This window comes from Folsomia candida, unplaced genomic scaffold (assembly GCF_002217175.1).
Source record: "Folsomia candida strain VU population unplaced genomic scaffold, ASM221717v1 Fcan01_Sc008, whole genome shotgun sequence".
Classification (NCBI taxonomy): Eukaryota; Metazoa; Arthropoda; class Collembola; order Entomobryomorpha; family Isotomidae; genus Folsomia; species Folsomia candida.
Window position 1 is genome coordinate 4,199,334 of NW_019091200.1, and position 19,691 is coordinate 4,219,024.

At 35.4% G+C, this 19,691-nt stretch overlaps 1 protein-coding gene across 1 annotated transcript; it reads left to right on the forward strand.

Annotated features, from left to right (window-relative positions):
- Window positions 1–13,449: 13,449 nt before the first annotated feature.
- Window positions 13,450–16,499, forward strand: LOC110853277. The gene is made up of 5 exons (XM_022101529.2): window positions 13,450–13,541; window positions 15,716–15,742; window positions 15,829–15,905; window positions 15,982–16,102; window positions 16,199–16,499. The coding sequence occupies exons 1-5, from the start codon at window positions 13,529–13,531 to the stop codon at window positions 16,423–16,425; spliced, it is 465 nt and encodes a 154-aa protein (XP_021957221.2). The 5' UTR covers window positions 13,450–13,528; the 3' UTR covers window positions 16,426–16,499.
- The last annotated feature ends 3,192 nt before the right edge of the window (window positions 16,500–19,691 follow it).

Sequence of the window (19,691 nt, forward strand, 5' to 3'; positions counted from 1 at the left end):
GTTTCGTTTTTCTCTCTCTGCCAGAAAACGAAGGCTCATCACGTTAAAACCAAACCAAACCAAACCACCACGGATGAGAAGTAGAAAACCGTAGAAAACCAGGAGCAAAAGCAGAACCCACCCCTGTAAATGGATGACAGGATGGGAACAAAATACCACCCGCAGTTTGTGCGATTTACGCTACTTTCGAAACATCCATCCCTTTCACTGAACTGACTCAGAGGACGAGTCTCTCATTCTGTAAAAGGTTGTTGAGATGGATGAAAGAGTATTAATTTATCTGGCTTAAGGAAAGTAAAGAGTTTAATAATTGTGTTAATTGTCGTAATTTTGCGATGGACCACATTATTTTATAGGCGAATCAAATTTCCTCAGGTTTTAATTTCGACGTCAAACTTTCACAGATTTTAGAGATAAATTTATTTAACTTTGTATCATTTTTAGTGATGCTACACTATCGTAATGGAAATTATTAGGTGTGTATGGTAAACTTGTCTCGAACTTTCTTAACCATTTAATCTGTGAAAGTGGCATATGTCGCTTTGGCGACTTGTCCATAATTCGTGACAAAGGCATATGTCATCGCCAAAATCCGCTCCATAACTCGTGACGACGACATATGTTGCCACAGAAAACCTTACCTTAATTCGTGACGTAGACGTTTGTCGTTCTCAGGCAAATTCGCCATAATTCGTGACGTCGACATTTGTTATTTAGCCCGAACCAGGGCTTCTGTAATTGTCATGTCCGTTCGTCCGTCCGTCTGTCCGTCTGTTTATAGATAACTCTGGAACGAGTTGGCCGATTGACTTGAAATTTTTACCAGATGCATATTGGACAAAGTTAGGAACCGAGTTCGAAGATAGGCAAAAGCGGTCCCCTGGTTGACCCGTATGGGTCATCTGGGTGGGTGGGTATTATGCACCAAAATTTCGAAATTGTCGTAGAAAGCTGAAATTTGGCACAGAGGTTGCTAATGGCTCCTAATAGATAAAAATGAGTTCAAGTTGGAAAAATTTTCATCTTGAGGAACCCTATGGTGAGGGACCCCAACTGATTTTGCAAAGTCGTAATATAGAACTGAAATTTGGTAGAAAGATTGCTTGGTCCTAAAAGAAAAATATTTTCTCAAATTGGTAAAATTTTCATCTGGAGGGGTCTTATTGGGTGACCCATACTGATTTTTCAAAATCGTCATATCGTTCTGAAATTTGGCATTTGGTTTTCTTATGGCTCTTCATGGAAGAATATACATTGGAATCTGGAAGGACCCTATGGGGTGACCCCCACCAATTTTCAGGGATTAACATGGAAAGCTGAAATTAGGACCAGAGATCTTTACTGCTTTCTCATGAAATAATAGGAAGTTAAATATGAACAAAAATTTGCAGAGGGACACTAGGGGATGTAGGGTGACCATCCGTCCCGATTTAGCCGGGACATGTCCCGCTTTTCAAAACCTGTCCCGGCGTCCCAAAAATGTCCCGGTTTTGATAAAGTGTCCCGGTTTATCAAAATCTCAGGAAAAAATTAAATTATCCCGCTTTTTGCAAAAAAATATTGATGAAAAAGTAGATTTTAGCACATAAATACCAGTAACGTGCATGTAATATTCACTTAATCTCCTACCCTAGCTCTTTCTCAAAATTCGGTTATACTCGAATCGCCAAGCACTAGATATTATTGAAAATTTTTTCGCCAAAATATGTCCCGGTTTTAGTCGGGAAAAATATGGTCACCCTAAGGGGATGGTCCACACCGATTTCTTAAAATTGATATAATCAGCTGAAGTATGGAGTCGAGAAATAACTTAGGATTAACATTTACCCTATAGGGTACCTCAAGATAAAAATCTATTCAATTCCACGTTATATTCTTCCATTGCAAGTCATTATAAACTTTCACGCAAATTTTGAATTTTCGTTACCCTTGACCCCAACACCCATATGACCCCTACCGGCCAACCACTTGACCGATCGAACCAGTCTTCGAACTCGAGTTGTGTATTTGGATGGTCTATATGTGTGGAAAATATCAAGTCGATCGGATAATTTTAAAAAGAATTATCATCGTACAGATGGGCAACACGGGTACATAAGCCTTGGGTCGGGCTAGAAATTAAAATTTTTTGTGAAAATGTTGTCACGGAGTAACATATTTGACTGGCATTTTTGGTTACGAATAATGATCCCTTAGAAATAAAGCTCCCTCACGAATTAAGGTAACTCTACTGTCGCCTGGTGGCACGAATTATGGACATCATGACTTTTACTTGTCCTCTTTAAATGGTTAATCTTGAACTTGTTTCTATAATTACACATTTCAAGAAACACTGGATTTGTGTACAAATCATACAGTTTAATTTAAACTTGAAAGTTAATATTTTCGCACATTGAAATAGATATTTATCCGTAAAATGGCATATACGTCATGTCATATTTGTAAAATTTCCTTAATTTAGCATTTCAAATTCATAACCACTTTCTTTTTATTTTTGTCACAATTCTAAAAATTGGTAATCATTAGCGTCGATCTGTAAAATAAAAATGATAAGCACTTTTCTACTTCAACAGATCAAATCGTTGTTTTTATCTCAAGATGTGGGTAACATTTTCATTTATTTTGGCCTTCGTTCAGATTTTGAAGTGAAACGAATGTTGGGAAAAAATATAAAAATCCGAGATTTCGGATGAGATGAGATTCCAGGAGTTTGTGTTCTTTACTTAAGAAATCAGTACAACAAACTTATTTATGTACAAACGGCTTGTAGCTTATTTTACGGGTATGCGTGCACATTACAAATGTACTGTGTTACATTTACATTTAAACTGCAATAATAATGTACATGTCCTCTGCACTCTTGAGAGGATTAAAAGCATCAAATGTGTGCATGGATTTGGCTACATTTTTCTGCTACACTCTTAAAAATATGGTGAACAAATGTAACAAAGTTCCCAGCAAAATAAAATAAATTCTAAAAAAGTCTATCAAAGTGGTAGAAAAACAAATAAGATTTGTAACAAAAGAACGCTACCGAAGTTTTAACTGCTGTTGCAAAAACTAGCCTAAATTAATTTTATGGCACCAAAAATCTTTACAATTTGGCGATATTTTTATACCGACGTGGTAAACCCATACATACACACAAAAGCAGGGTCACATGAGTATCTATAAAACAGAGTACACATTTACCCGAAAAAATATATACTGTTGAGGGTATCCATTGCCACCATTTCGGGCCAAAATATATGAACGGGAGCGAGAGAAGAGAGGAAGGAAGCGTGGAGCTATGGGAAGCCCGAGATGATGTGGCGATGAGAGGGTCGAAGGTCCTCTTTCTGTTTACAGCTTATTTAGTCAACGTGAACGTGCAGACAATTTATTATGATTTACAATTCACATTTAGCGTTCGGGTCTCGGCTAATCCACAAATCACGCACCACACCAGCCAGCCCTGCGTCCTTCCAATGTGTCATCAGCTCACAATCCAACCTCCTCACTTCCTCTCGCCAGAAGTAAATGAAATCCATAAAATAAACCCACACCGACAGGGTTCCAAAGTCAAAGTGAGAGAAATGAGGGGGATTTATCTGTACTAAACTGGGCGAAATGATGACAATTTCGCTAACTTTCTCCACCTTGATATGTAGAATTTGTGGTTTTGACACGAATTTAGTCATACTTCGTGTAAATGTTAAAACAAAATTAAGCAAGTCAAGACAAAGTTGTCATTTTTTGCTATAATTTTTACTTTGTGATATTAAAAATATAGAAAAAACTGTATACTTTCATTTGACATAATTCTTGTTAAATTAGTATCTGAAACAGAACACACCTAGAACTAATCTTATTAATTGAACATTTCAAGAAAACCTGAACTAGCGTGGAAATCATACAAGTTAATTCAACTCGTAAGCAAAATATAATCTGGGAAATTAGCAATTTTAAGCAGGTCTAGTACAATTTTTATTGCAAAAATAAGTCCATAAATAAGTTCATAAATAACACCGAGATTAATTTATTATGAAACAATTTGGAAATATTAGATTATTTATTATTTGAAAATAAATATATTTCATAAGCATTTATTATGTAATCTAATCAATTTTATTTATGCAATGTATCGTTATTGGACCACTTTTTCTCTCTCTCGTGATCTAAATGGAATATTTTTTCTAAATAAAAGACTACATAAATCCCACTTTTACCCACGTGATTTTATCCGAGGGGTGTGAAACATGGCATATTTTGGTCAGGATTGAGATGAGGTATACCAAAGAGCAAGCCACACCAGAGAGGAAAGCAAGGGTCGCCTTGTCGCCATATCTCGCCAAGAATAACACGACACAAAACAAGGACATGGATATCTACACGCTACACAAAGAGGGAGAAAAGGGAAAGAGTAAAACTTAATGGTTTTTACTTTTGGGAGATGTTATTCCAGAAAATGAGGTTAAAACGAGGCTGATTACAGTAGGACGACTATGTGTTAATGGGAGCATGGAGTGGAAAAGGGTTGTTTTACTTCTGGAGAAGAAAAGACTTATTAAAAACTTAGATTTTTACAAAATACTTAAGTTGAATGTGCTAATATTAAAGTAGTAACTTGATTTCGCAAATTCTAACAGTGTTCATTTGTCAACGAATTCTTCTTAAACATTTTTAGTCAAAATCTTCAAAAAATGAAATGTAATCCTTTATATCCATCCTCTGGCTCAATCTAATTTCTTACAGTATTATCATCATGCTGGTTAAAAAAGCCGAACCGACTCTCAAATCATACAAATTGCAATTTCATTTTATTAATTTATAGTAAATTTTACTATCACAGATACGCTATACTTAAATTGGTAAATGTCATTTTATATATTTTAACACTAATTATTGAGTTTTTATACATATTCAGTAATTTTTTTTATGAAGTATTTTTCACAAAGTAAACTGACATTTAATCCACAAAATTAAATTTGCAGTGTATTTCAAACTAGATAGGATTAATTTAATCGCAAACTAATAATTAATTCGAAAAATTTATTACGAACCAGTAACAGAAGATTGCCATAAACAAAACAATTAAACAATATCAAACTATGTATATGCTACATATATATTTACAAATTAACAGTTACTAATCAAGCAGAGTGCATAACAGGTTTAAAAAAAGCAACAAATTTCCGCGAATTATTTAGAGTGTCCTCCATCGCTGTGCGAGGAGGAGGCTGTGGTTGTGGTGTTGGTGGGGTTAGCTGGCTCGCTGGCCTGTGGGGTCTTTGCTTTCCGAGAGAAACGGGGTGACCAAAATACAAGCCGCACTGATCGACCAAACCGAACCACCACGAACCCCAAGCTACCAAACCTCACCGAGATCTCTCCTCTTTTGATATCACACACGTATTTCATCATGTGGAAATTCTAGCCGGATCCGATCACTGGATTCATAATGGGGTCGGGGAAACAAAAGCGTCCCTCTTCACGGCCAGGCTGCTGGATTTCGGGCTCCTGAATTTATTAGCGTTTACTTACCCTTGCACATATGTAGCACAGTCGAAATCATCCCTCTCGTGTGTGTGGAAAGTTCCCTTCGTTCTCTGAAAACCATCCCATGAGAGCTTCCGACTGTATTCATAAACCGAATATGCAATGTAAAAGAGGTCGGTTCGATTTGGTTTTCAATTGAACCAAAGGCAGCGATACGTCATTCATGGTTTGGATTCACGATGAGGGACAAGAACGGATAAATGGAAATCGAATAATGTGAATCATAACCTTTTTATTTGAAATTGGAATTTTGTAGATATAATTTTCGCCAATTCTGAAACAAAGGCAGCAAAATTGTATATATATCGTTAGAAATTAAAGTCGGAATTATGTGATACTTTTTTCTGCAAATTGTGCGAAAATTTTGCATGAGATTTTTCCCTAAAAATTTGATTTCTTTAAAAATACTTCTTTTAGCTTAAAATTATACCCATTTATTTATTTATATTCGTCTTGCAAGCAGAAGAAAAATGAGAAATTGGTTAATTTTCATCCCGAGATGCAACTTTAGCCAGTGGCAAAACTCACCCTCGGTCGTCTCGTCTGGTCTCTTAACACACCAAAAACTCACCCCATCAATGATCCCATTGTGCGTTTTGTTGTGTGCACTTGACAGGGCATCAATAAGGTCGGTTGACAATGTGGGAAGCAGTGGGAAGGGTCGCTGGGTTGGTTGGTGGGGTCGGTCGGGGTTCGCTGGGATCACACATGTGCCAACAAATACGTAACTAAAAGATCTCTCTGTCAGGAAAAGATGTGTCATGGGTTTCGAGGTTGGGATGCATTTTTAGCCACGATTCCCCTCTTATTAACAGGCAGAGAGAGTGGAATAAGGGGTTGAAAATTGAGATGAGTAAAATGCAAGGCAAGCAAAAAATTCTCATCGCTTTTCATATTATTTTGCGAAAAAGTAAGATTTTGCAGAAACTACCAATCGGATTTATTTCAAATTTTTAAAGTGAAGGGCTTTGAAAGAGAAAACACATAACTTCGATGCCGATTTAAACATCACGGAATAAAGTGTCATAAAACGTTTATCCAAGATATGCAACACAAGTTTGAGCAATATTTTCATTGCAAATGATGTAATTGAAATGCTTTATAAAAAGAAAATTGTCTTAAAATTTTATTTAATTAAACTGTAATTAATCACAAAGCACTAAAAATATATTCGAAACTATCACAATTTTGGATAAAATCCCTACACATTTCTCCGAGTTTTCGGACAATCTCATATGGGGGATGAATTTTAATACCCGGATAAATCTGCACCCCAATCCACAAAATCCACCACCCTTTTCTTATTAGAAACGCATCTGTGGCCTGGCCTGCGTCTGCTCTTTGCTTTGCCACCCCAGTCGTGATCTCATTAAGGTGACCCTTGCGCCCCATAATTTCACATCTGTGCACCGTGCTGACGGGAGGGGTCAGGGGTCACGATGTTTGGAGGGAGGAGAATCACACCAGGAGAATAATATATCATCGCATCTCTATATTTTGTAACTGGGTGACTGACGAGTTAGTTAGTGAGACTGATGTACTGATTTGGGGTTCAATACATAGTTGCTTAGGGCGAATACAAATTAGATTTGGATGAATGTCAAATTTGTGCTTATTTTTTTAAAAAGTGCAAAATTTAAGCGGAATAAAATCCTAGTCTAATGCTTTACTTTGTTACTTTCACCAGATAACAAGGTGAAAGACTTTGATAACAAATCTGTTAGATTAGATTGAAGTATTAATTTTACAATTATCTGAAGAAGTTTCCCAAATCTATGATCTATTTGTTATATATTTGAATTTTGATAAACTATTTAATTTGGCGTTATCATTATTCAATTCTCATCTAGTTTGCAACAATTCGCTCGAAAATAACCAATTCCATAAAACCCTTGGAGTGCGTCAAAAAGAAGGAAAACTTATTTACATATCTTCAAATTCAAGATTTTATTGATTTTATTCATACTTCAAATACACATCAATTTATCATCTGACTAATTTCCTTTAAAAAATATGACCTAAACAGGGGTAAATTAGTTAAAGAAATTGACTTTTATGTGTTCCTCGTCTAACGCTGCTACATATGTGGTTAACATGTTAAGCAATAAGAAACAAACAAAACATTTGAGCATTTAATGTTCAAAAATTGCACACGACTAAATTTTTATAATGCTCTACCAAATTTCAGCTTAAAATGGTTTTACAGAGTACTGATAAAACTCATCCCCAGTAAATAAATTTTTTTAGCAGGTTTACGTCCTCACCAAAATTTCTGTAATATTTCCCAGATTTTCTTCAAACTTCAAAACTACAAAAACTGTAACCCATTTCATTCCATCCCCTTAATTGAGACATCACAAAGTTACAACCGAACCCACGCCATGGGTCGACGACAAGCTCCCTTATCCGACTGATTGCCTGCCTTCCATTACACAACGGTTGACACTTAACCCCGTGCTGTGCGAGGAGACGGACAGCATGAAATTCACGGCTGGAGAGGCAACGAAATCATTTTTATTGCCTCATTGTTGTCCATCCCATTGTTGGCAAGAAGTCGTTCCCACAGGCAGCAAATTCACGACCCATCCGATACACGAGATGGACCGAGATCTGTCCTCATGACAAGTGACGGACGGCAGAAGGCTGGACATTTGAGCAATAAAGAGAGATTCATCACACTACTTTGACCGACCTTTATGGTTTTCGGTGGAGATTTTGAGGTTGTGATTTTTTGGAGAAATTTGTTCCCAAGTTTTTAAGAAATATTGACATTATGCGACGCCAGTAGAAATTTGGTATTAATTTTACGCGGCACAAAATAAATCAAGACTTTAGAAAGCTACAGTATCATTTATTATGTAGGTTGAAACGTGTGCCCCTGGTAATTTGGTAATTCTTTATTACCAGTTTGGTCTTAGTTTGTTTACTATGAATTGATGACAAATTTTGAATTGAGCATTATAAATTGTGCATTGTTTTGTGTTAAATTACTACCACGAGGTTGTTACACTATGTAAATACGTATTATATATTAGAGTCCTATCCATCCTGTAACAGAAGAATGTTACCAAACGTTAAAAATGGTTCGGAAGTTGTTAATATATAAATTTGACGTTGTGATTTCGAGATTGATGTCGGGTTTGGTTTTTACGTCGTTACTCCAAAATATCGTGACAAGGAATCATTACACGTTCAGAAAGTCGGGTGTAACTCGCCGCATTATTCTGCACTCCTCATCCCAACAGTGGTAGGAAATTACCAGGGTGTCGTTTACAACAAGTTTTTTATGTGTGGGGAATATAATGCACGAAATGCATAAAAAACTGCGTAAACTGCTGTTGCGGAAAAGCTAGTTGGTTTCTAAATTCGACCACTTTCTCTCGAATTTTGTCTGTCAGATAACTAAAATTGCAATGAAATATGAACGGTAAATTTTTTAGTTTTGTCTACAAAGTTTACTAATTGTAAAAAATTAGATGAAAGTCAGGTTAAAAGTCTATTATAAATTTACACGGGTCACCGGCAAAGTTTCCTTATTTTGCCAACTTTACAAAACAATTTTCCAAAAATTGCACAGTTTACAAAAATCCTAGGGAATTATTCCCTCCCAATTTTTCCCATTTCCTGCGAAATCCTGTCCATGCACTTCCAAAGTAATGAAGACATCAGCCAAGATTGGGGAGGATTGCGTGTCAGGAGACATCAACGGTGTCGTGGTCCATGAGGCGAACCGCACAAGCAGGGCACGCTCACTGGGACCTGCAGAAAGGATGGGGCCGATTTTTTACCGGATTTTTTACCCTGTAAGATATAAGAGGGATAAAACGTGAGCTTGTATCTGTACGTAACGCCTCGAGAGACGGCATCCGTTCTGCACAGCCACCACGAAAATTTTGCCCATAATTCTTCCTCCCAAGCATCGTCGCCAGTTCGACACGGTGTGGTTGAGTGGTTGGTGTGCATTAAGTCATTACTTTTTACGTAACCGTGATGACTTTAGGATTTTGGGAGTGTGTGGTGCGGTCTTTAATTTTATTACGTCACATTTTTCATGGGCTCTGGTCATTTCCCTTTTGTTTTCAGGTTGGGATTTTATGTCCATTTTTTACCCAGTTTTTGGACTTCCTCTCGTCTCGGGAAATAGAAATCGCTCTATTTTTTGGGAGGCGACGAGTGCTTCGATTTTTTTAGGTAGATTTGCGTGTGGTGTGTGGATGGATGGGATGTAAAAGTTTTATGTGCTTATTTTTGTGTTTGTTTCTTAAAGAAATAGTGAAATCTGACCTGAAACAAAGGAGTGTTTGAGACGGAATAATGCGAGCAGATGGGTAACGAGAAGAAAGATTTATGAAAAAATGAGAGATTATGGGTTGAAATTTTCATAAATAATGTGACAATTTGTCTCTCATCATGAGAATTTCACGTTGAGAAAACTTGGAATAAAAAACTCTTCAAAAAAGTGAAATCCGACAAATTTATAGATTTCTGAAAATAAAAAGCAATTTTTTTATTTTTTTAAAGCATAATTTAGTGCTAATCAATTTAGTCAATTGGTTTGGTTTGAAATTAGATTTCACAAAAAAGAAGGTCTGTCTCTCCGTTAGTAATTTTGTTTGGACACGAGCCACGCATTTTACTTATTTTTACTAACACCACCGTTAAATTGGGTCCAATTATTGCAATAAAAGTTTATAAAGAGACACCAAGTTGGTTGAATTATTGTGGACTGCATTCTGGACAACTTGCTAACTTCGGCAAAAATCGGATTGGAAAGGCAAACCAAAACCCTCATAAAAATTTACCACTGCGCCCCACCCAGTAATTTTCAAACAGTGTTGGATTGTTGTATTCCAAATTCTGTAACGGTTTCTTCCTTGGTGTTTACGAATTGGATTTGGGTTGTAAAATTAAGAAACTCATCCAGATGGTAAAGTTGAGACAGGGAGTAAGCATTGCACAATGAGATTCGTTGTCATCATAACAATGTGCTACCGCACTCTAAATAATGTGGTAACAAAGTGTTACCGGAAGGAGATTAGGTATTGTCTGATCTACAATACTTCGTAACTTCGTAATATATTGTTACCCGGTTTATCTAGAGTTTTCACTCAATTGTAATTGTAACAATCAAATCTAAGTTCATTATCAATTTCTGGCAATCACCAATTCGGTAAAAATTATTTCCAAACTTGGTAATACGTTTGTCACCGGATTATTTAGAGTGCGCTTTAACAAGACCTTGGATTAGGTCAACGGGTCGAAATGACATAAGAAATCGTGTCATAAAATTGTTTTATTGCTCTCAGAAATTAAAGGAAGTCACCCTTGGGACGAGTGACACATTTTACAACGTTAAACCCAAGATTTCTCCAAATTCGAGGGTCTGAAAATTATAGGACGATTCAATTGATAGCATAAACTTGTTGGCGTGTTGTTTGTGGTTTGGATTAGTGCAATCATTTGAATCCCTCCTCCTCGGTTTTACGGAGTAATTTATTTATTTATTTACATCTTGACAAGCCCAAAAACGAGTTTTGCTATGAAGGTGAAATCCCACTCGCATAAAATCCCCGTCAAAAATAGTGCACAATTTATACAGAAAAGCCAACCAACATTGTTTCAACAAAACTCAAGAACCTATTTTGTTATTTATAATTATGCAATTTGTAATGTTTAATAAACGTCGACCAATTCAAGCAGTTCTGTACTAAGTATGTTTTAATTACAGTAATAATAGTGGTTCAAATTTTGCATTTCTGTCGAACAATACGAAAACCCACCGTTCAAAAAACGAGCAAAAAATTCCATTGACTTCTAAAAAAAATTGCTGCCATTTCAAATATCTTCCTTCAATTTTCATCTCCAAAAATTAGAATATAAATTTGTATGATTGAAATATCTCGATTTTTCACCTTTCCTTTTTCACTTCCACTTGATTGCATTTTCATAATGAAATATGAAGAGGTAGGTAATTCGTTCACAACATTTTACTCCTCTCGCAGCTAAAATCTTACATTTCATTAAACATTTACTTGAGCAGAGCAGTCCTCACATTTCTTTCAGTCTCAGAAGCCCCAACCTTTTTTTATTTTCAAGGGTCTCGGTTTCACGGTCAAATTTCTGAGTGAAAAGAAAGCCTGAAGAAGTTGTCAGGTTGGATAATTTAAAAAAATGTTCGCATCGATGCCCACATGATTTTTTACATGGTCACTTTGGTACGTACTTTTAGCTTTATTTGGATTTTTGTTTTATAAAATAACGTCGACGAAATGAACAGCAATTAAAAAATTAATCTACTAATTCTCTCAAATTATGTTTATTCCAAATTATTATGTTTGGCTGAATAGTAATTCAAATGGACTTGATAAATTGTCAAGCGATACATATATCGACAAATGAAAGATGAAGGTTAATTCCATTATTGGGAAATTGATACTATAATTATAAAAATGTATGCAAAATAATTTCACATAATACAGACGACCGGTTGGATATAGTTCGTAAAAAATATGCCATTTCGCACATTTTAGAAATTCTACTGTAAAAACCTGATGAGAAAAATTGATGAATAAGTCCAAATTTCATCCATGTCATATGGATGAAATATGGGTATGATTCCCTGCAAGAAATCTCCTCAGCAGATGTGTCCCAGAATAAGGCACGCTTTTTCCAGCCCATGTTACACAATAGTTAGCCCCTTACTTTTAATATAACGAATACATACTTTTACACAATGACGACAAATGACACGACCAAACCGTGACCAAGGAAAAATGTTCACTTATTCAAGAATTTTGTGTAAAGTGGGTCCTTGACAAAACAGAGATGAAGAATAAGCTCTGCGTAGAAGGGAGTAGTTTAAGAAGTGCAATAAAATCGAGACATGAAATGAAAACCGTTTCCTCTTCGTAACATCTTGTCCTCTCTTTTGTGCTCCAGTCCAGTCGCTATTTCAGTATTTGTTAGGTCACTAGACCAAAATACCAGACTATTTAAAAGTAAATGCATACAAATGCTTAGATGTCGTGCAGAAAGAATGTGGTCGCATCCATTTGACAGAGGTTATTGGGTGATCTCACACAACTACGCCATCAGCTCAACGTATATACTTAAATTCAATTGTTTGACAATAGTGTGGGCACACAAACTTGGTTAAAATGGAGAAAACTCGGCTAAAATCCTTTATGTATTACCCCAAAATGTAAGAAATGGGTCTTATTTTCGTACTTTATTTGTGTTCGATGCTTCTTTATTTGTGTAACGACATGACAAATGACCAAAAGTGGGGACAGAATGAGAATGTGTAAACAGTTTTAATTTTGGAATACGAATGTAACAGGAGGACGACTTATTTAGTCCTGAGAGATATGAAAATAATGTTTAAATTTTAGATATGCCAAGTTTGTAGTTGGATTTTACAAAGTTCTTTACAAAAACTTACCGTGTATTTCGACTAGTGGACACGTTAATACGTAATAAGTAAATCCGACTTTATCACAATTTATTAATCGATCATGCCCTGCACAATCTTTCAGAAGCACGTAACTAACTTGTTTTTTCCACTGTTCGTAAATGACGCTCTAAATAAGTTAGTTAAAAGTGACGATATTGAACACTTTACAAATTTGTTACTATTGTTCATTACTTTGTAATGCATATTGTTTACGCAGTAAGTTGTCAATTTTAAAAATTAGTATGATAACTGTTGAAGATCTACATGTAATATATTCACAAATTGTTCGGCTTTAATCCATATTATCCACTGTTGGGACAGGTCACACATCTGCGTCAACATCTACTTGAGATAAGAGAATCAATTGCATGCGACACTCTAAAAATTGGCATAATCACGTCATCATCAATAGGGTAAAATTTGGTATATAAACCTGGAGTAAAGGGTGAAACTGCATCCAAATATTCAGCTTGTTTCACTCTTGCTAAATATTGACAATCCTGCGACCCATACTCAAAGTGCTAAAGTTGTTAAAATATGTCAGCTGCATGTGAGTTGGTTGGTCATCCATAACAAACTTAAAAAATGGGTCTCAAAAAGGACCAAAGTTCGCACGTCAAATAATTTTATCTCGAAAATCAGTAGAAAAACGACCCTAAATTTTTTATAGACTTGAACTACTAAGAACCACCCAAGCATCTTTCAATAAACCTTGTAATTTTCTGTGATTTAAAATTTGCATTTCAAACTTGAAAATAAATTAATATATATTTCCATCAAATTTATTAAAAATTTTGTTGCATTTGAACATTTTTACAGCCTAAACTTAATTATTCTGATGCTTAAATATACAGTCAATGGAACAAGTATTGGCAACACCCACACAAGCTAAATAAAATTGGCTATAACTTTGGCATGCATTATCAAATTAGCATGAAAATTTGTACGCATTTAGCAAATCTAATGTAGTTTTCGATTATAATCATGTTTTACTGATTAAAATTAGATTAACGCAGGTTTTAAATAATTTGCTGGAAAATTTGCGAAATTAACCCACAAAAAGTATTGGCACCCTCTAACTTAAAAAATCATTGAGCAATGAAACGACAATTTTACTGCGACAAAGTGCTTCTAGTATTACGTGGCACGTCCCCTCGAAGCAAGAAGAGCAGAAATAGGCTGTGGAATTTATTCGACAAGTTCCTATATAACGTTTTTTTATATGGTTGCCCACAGTTCTTTTAAACTTTTGACAAGCTCGTTTTTCGACTAGTGGTTTCCCATCGGTCTCTCTTTTCTCAACCCGGACAATCAGAATCACATCAGGAGACTGTGTAGCCAACGAAAGAATCTTAACCTTTTCGGTCTCCAAAAACTTCCATCGTTAATTTGGCTACATGTTTGGGGTCACTGCATTTTTGGAATATGAAATTTTTTCCTAGGTCAGGTTTTTGTTAAATGATTTCAAATTATCGTTTGGAATGATTGACAACACCTTCCTGGTCATAATTTTATCGATAATGACCAGGTAAACACGCCGCCACCTAGTCATTTAACCCCAAACCATAATCAATCCTCCTATGTGTTAAACTGCCATACGAACGTTTTAGTATTTCTGAGCCTTTTATTGCATCCGCCAGACCTGAACCAATTAATGAGCTCCGAATAAGTAAAATATGCCTATGTCGGACCAGTAGGCCCTTTTTCATTGATCGGAACTCTATTTAGGGCGATATTTAGCCCATTCCGATTTATTGAGGTGATTCGCTTTGGGGACTCGCATCGGTCGGGCTACTGGAGCCTGAAACCCCAAGGCATAATTTTTAATTGATCACCAAATTGAATGATATGTTTGCCCCACAGTTGGTACTGCAATTCGACATGGATTTGGGGGCTAAAATCTTCCGATCTCAAGTGACATGTTGCTTGATTCATCAGTAGATTTTGGGCGTAGGTGACCTAATTCCTCCGCATCATCGAAAAGCAGAAACTGAGATTATCATTCTATATTTCTTTGCTACGTATTCAATAGTAAATATGGAAAAGTACGTCTTCTCTTTGATTTTTCGATAGTAAAGCTTTTTTGTGAAAGAGGCATGATTATTTCTCGCCGCGCCAAATACAGCTCGTTTGGTGTCGCCATTTTGGCTCCAGACAACACAACTGTAGACTTAAAATGTAGGTAATCTCATATTTTGCCACCTAATTAACTTACCATAACGAAATGTGGAAGATGGTTAAGAAAATTGTTTCGAGTAATTAATTTGGCCACATGTTGCCAATACTTTTTGCAGGTTTGCATCTGACTAGTTGGGGTCAAAATCAGGATTGTGTTATGTTTACTAGATTTAAATCAGAAACATGATTATAATCGAACACTACATTAGATTTGCTAAATGCATACAAATTTTCATGCTAATTTGATAATGCATGCCAAAGTTATAGCCAATTTTATTTAGCTTGTGTTGGTGTTGCCAATACTTGTTCCATTGACTGTAAAATTTGTTGGTTGTAATATTTTACATTTTCGTTGGATTAAAAAAATCGATTGGTTGCAAATTTTAGTGTTGCGAAAATTATTTATTTTGGTTGGAAGAAAAAAAATTTTAGTTGGGCACTATAAATTTGACCCAACATTAACTACATAAATATCAAAATTGAATTTCTAAATAATGGCACTGTTTAACCTTCTGCTTTGTTCTTTGGCCGTGGTCGTATTTTCAGGCGTTGCTGTCCATGCAGCAACATTGGGTAAGCAAAATTCAAAATAATGCATGGAAAATCGTTAAAAATATACCATAATTTTTAATTTTTCAATCAATAATACTTTTTTACAGATCGCCAAACCGAGTATCCTGAAATGCGAGTGATCGGAACAATTGGGAGCAAGACATTTTACACGACCTTAAACTCCGTAATTAAATTTGGAATAAAATGAGTTTAGTTCAAAAAGACTGCTTTTTATATAAAATGAAACGTACTTTTTGTAGACCTTCCAAGTGAGGTGGGACGCAGCCAGGCAAATTTGTCGACAGTCGGGCATTCAATTTGCAATCTTCCAATCCGACGCCGAGTTTGATTTTGTTCGAGCTAACGTCGCCCCCTCATCACGTGAGTGACAATTCTAAAACTTAATTTACATACCAAATTTATTTACTAAATGGATGAAATCGTGCTCAAAAATTGAAGAAATATTTAATATTCTAGAACTTTGGATTGACGCCAGCATGCGAGAAATCGAGACTCTGACCGGGAGGGCGGCGTTCGTTTATGGCGATGGTTCCGACGTGTCGACGAAGAACGTCATGATCCACCCCACGAACTGGGTGTGCCTCTACTTTTCCGCCGACGACCACATTTTCTCAGGAATGTGCGCCGAACAAAGAGGAGTCCTCTGCCACATGAATAACGCAAATGGAACCATTTCCCAATAATTTCTTGCTTTATGCAATCTTTCAAACATACTTAAATTCAAAATTATCTTCCAACTATTTACGATCAGTTAATAAAATAACGGCGCCATAACCAATTTCATGCAATCAATGTTAGTGTGATAATATTGCTGATTTATTTACTCCCCATTTGTACACAATTACGATTTCACTGTACATAATTTACAAAAAGGGTCGAATTTCTCCATAAACCTAATGTTTTAATTTTTTAATTTTCAAATTTCATTGTTCCTTTTGCATCTCATTTCTCAATTGCGTACGCAAGGTTAAAACTGAGCAATTTTCAGTTTTATTTAATTATATATTTTTTTGAATGACTTTTTAGTTGATATATAATTTTGGCAATATCTTGAATAGGCCGATGTAAATAATTGTAGACGATGGAGGTGGAAAAGCTTTATACAAAATTTCAAATATATAAACCTGCTAATTTAATAGTTATGAAACTTTACTTTTCACCCCTGAAAGAAATTGAGTACGTTTATTTTTTGTCAACATTATCGAAATTTTTCTCTTATCGATCCCAACCTTGCCATCCACTCTTGTGATAATTTTTTTTTAATTTTTGTAAGGCATACAAAAGATGCAAAGCACATTATCACAGATTATCTGTTTATATATTATATATAGCAATTTGTCATCTGTGACAAAAATTTACATAAGTGTAAGACATGTGTTGACAATTTAATCAAAACTCAAACCCTCTTGGCTTGACTTACATATTTACACAAAATTATTTCATTGTGGAGTACCTTGATTTGCGAATATATATTAAAATTTATCATTATTATGCAGAAACTGGTTATCTGTATAAAAATTCTACCAAAAAAAAATCATAAAACATTCCGTCTCGATGCTTTTCTCTCATTTGAACCACTCCTACCACAGCTTCATCCCTGACCAGAAACCACGGCGGATAACCAATAAACCAAAACCTTACAAATTTTATGGTCCCACTTTCATCTCTCTGAGGAAGAAAGGTAAAGATTCGAACAGTTGTGTGCAGGCAGGTCAGCTTTGTTTTATTCCATGCATTTTGTGGGCCTGGAAAAAGATGAGGTTTGCCCACTGTTGGTTTTAGCTTTGACCAGAAAGCAGCTGCCACCAAGGCATGCAGTTCCCTTTCATCTTTGTTGCCATTATATTTAGCTGCTACTATGTATTATGGCCTTGTTTATGATTACGTCTCATTCAGTCAGCTTATAGATACTTAACTTGGGGTGTAAGCACTCTTAAAAATTTGGAAATGAAATTTTTACAGGTTTTGCTGAACCAAAAATTAAAAATATAACCAAAAGTTGTCATGTGGAAATATATTACAAAACCGGAAGCCACATAAACCGGTTACTTAATTCTGCGCTCTGGAATTGAATTGGGTAGAATTGCATGAAATGCTTTTCGAGCATCACTTAGATTTGATTAGCTGATACACGAAAAGCATTTCAATCGGATCTATGAAATCAAATATTTGCAGATTTTTAATTAATAAGTTAATACTCTGATGCAATATAAATATGTAGCCAACATATAATTGATATGTATTTAAATGGTGCATAATCATAGGTAGATTTAACACTAGGTATGTAAGGACGACTTAGATATTTATGGTGATAGTAAATTTAAAATCTACATTAGATTTAAGCCAGTGGTTATCTGAATTTCCTGCAGTACTTCATCCCAACTTGATCATAACATTGTCAAGTTTTCGTTGATTTGCTATTATTCAACCTTCTAAATACATAAATATGTCGAAGTTTAACACAAAAAATTATTTATCGGGTAACTTGCATAAATGATTTTTTATTAGATTAATTTCTTCATTAGATTAATTTTTTCTGCCGTGACGACCCTCGAGTAAAAATAATGTTTCACAAAATTCAAATCTTGCATCAACCATTTTTCTTAAACTAAATTACTCAAAGTGTGAAAATTTCTTCCAAGATTTCTAAGTGTGCCTGGACTTTGAGGAGATGAAGAACCGTTTTATTTTTACACAACAACTTAAGCTCCCGTTTTTGAGCTGCACAACAAAACGAGACGACTTGCATTACAAGCATTTATCGTGTAACGTTACACTCATCAACAGAAAGATTTTATCATTATTCATCCCCATGCATTTATTGCTACCTGGTGGTGATACGCATCTCCATTCATGTCGCTCATTCAGCCGACCGAATCCACTCCAATTTTATTTTACTAAATGTTTCCCATTGTGTGATCATGTAAGCAGTGATCGTCCTGAGTACACAAACATTTGTAAAAGTAATTCGAGGAGTGAGACATGAATTTGGGGGTGAAAGCAAACATAAATATGACACTTTTGGTTGGGTATTTATTTAGTTCCACGGGTGGACATAATCTCGGAGGTGACTGCACAATTGAATTGAATGGACTTTGACGTAACAAAATTGGAAATGTCACCAAGATTTTGGTGGAATTTGTATGGTCCAGTCCGGGTGAAGAATTATGGAAAAATGAAAATAGAAATGCTAGAAAAATTGTAAATGAGACGGAGTTACATATGAATTTATGTATTTAGTTGTGATAGTTCGATATTTACTTAATTATTTACCTAAGTTAATTGAAGGTAATTTGCAAGATAGCGTCATATTTGCTAAGTTATTATTTCCAGCGGATAGTCGTAAAGACCCAAATCCTGCATTAAAGAGTGTCAACTTTAGGTCTACTCTACAGTGAATTGGGGAAAAACCTATAGTGCGATTTGTCAAACATGTTAAGCTAAGAAGTCTTTTAAGAATTTTTTGGAAAGGAAATATTCAATTTTGATGATGATATGAGTTTAAAGCTTCGATGAAATTTTGCGAGGTTGGTTAAAGTTTGAAAATATTTCAACTATTTGTTCCAGTTAAAGAAAATAATTTAAAAGATACGAGACGCTGTATGTATTAGTGCATATGCACATAAGTAATTTATTTATTACCGAATTATGAAACTACAAATATTTGTCCAGCATAATAAGAGAGCGGGCAATAAGTAAAGCAAGATTTACAAACTGAAAGAACTCAGCGAAGGATCAACAATTTGCGAAGAAAGAACTTACTCTCAATACGAAAAGGGAAACGAAAAAGGAAGTTGCTCAAGTCTCTCTTTCCTCCCCCAACTTGGTCTCATTCTCATTTTCTAAGATCTTAATGCTTGACAAAGAGCAACCCTCACTATCAACAAGTACGTAGGAGAGAGTGCATATCCACATATACATATTTAGTTGATACTTTTTCTCCTTGTTA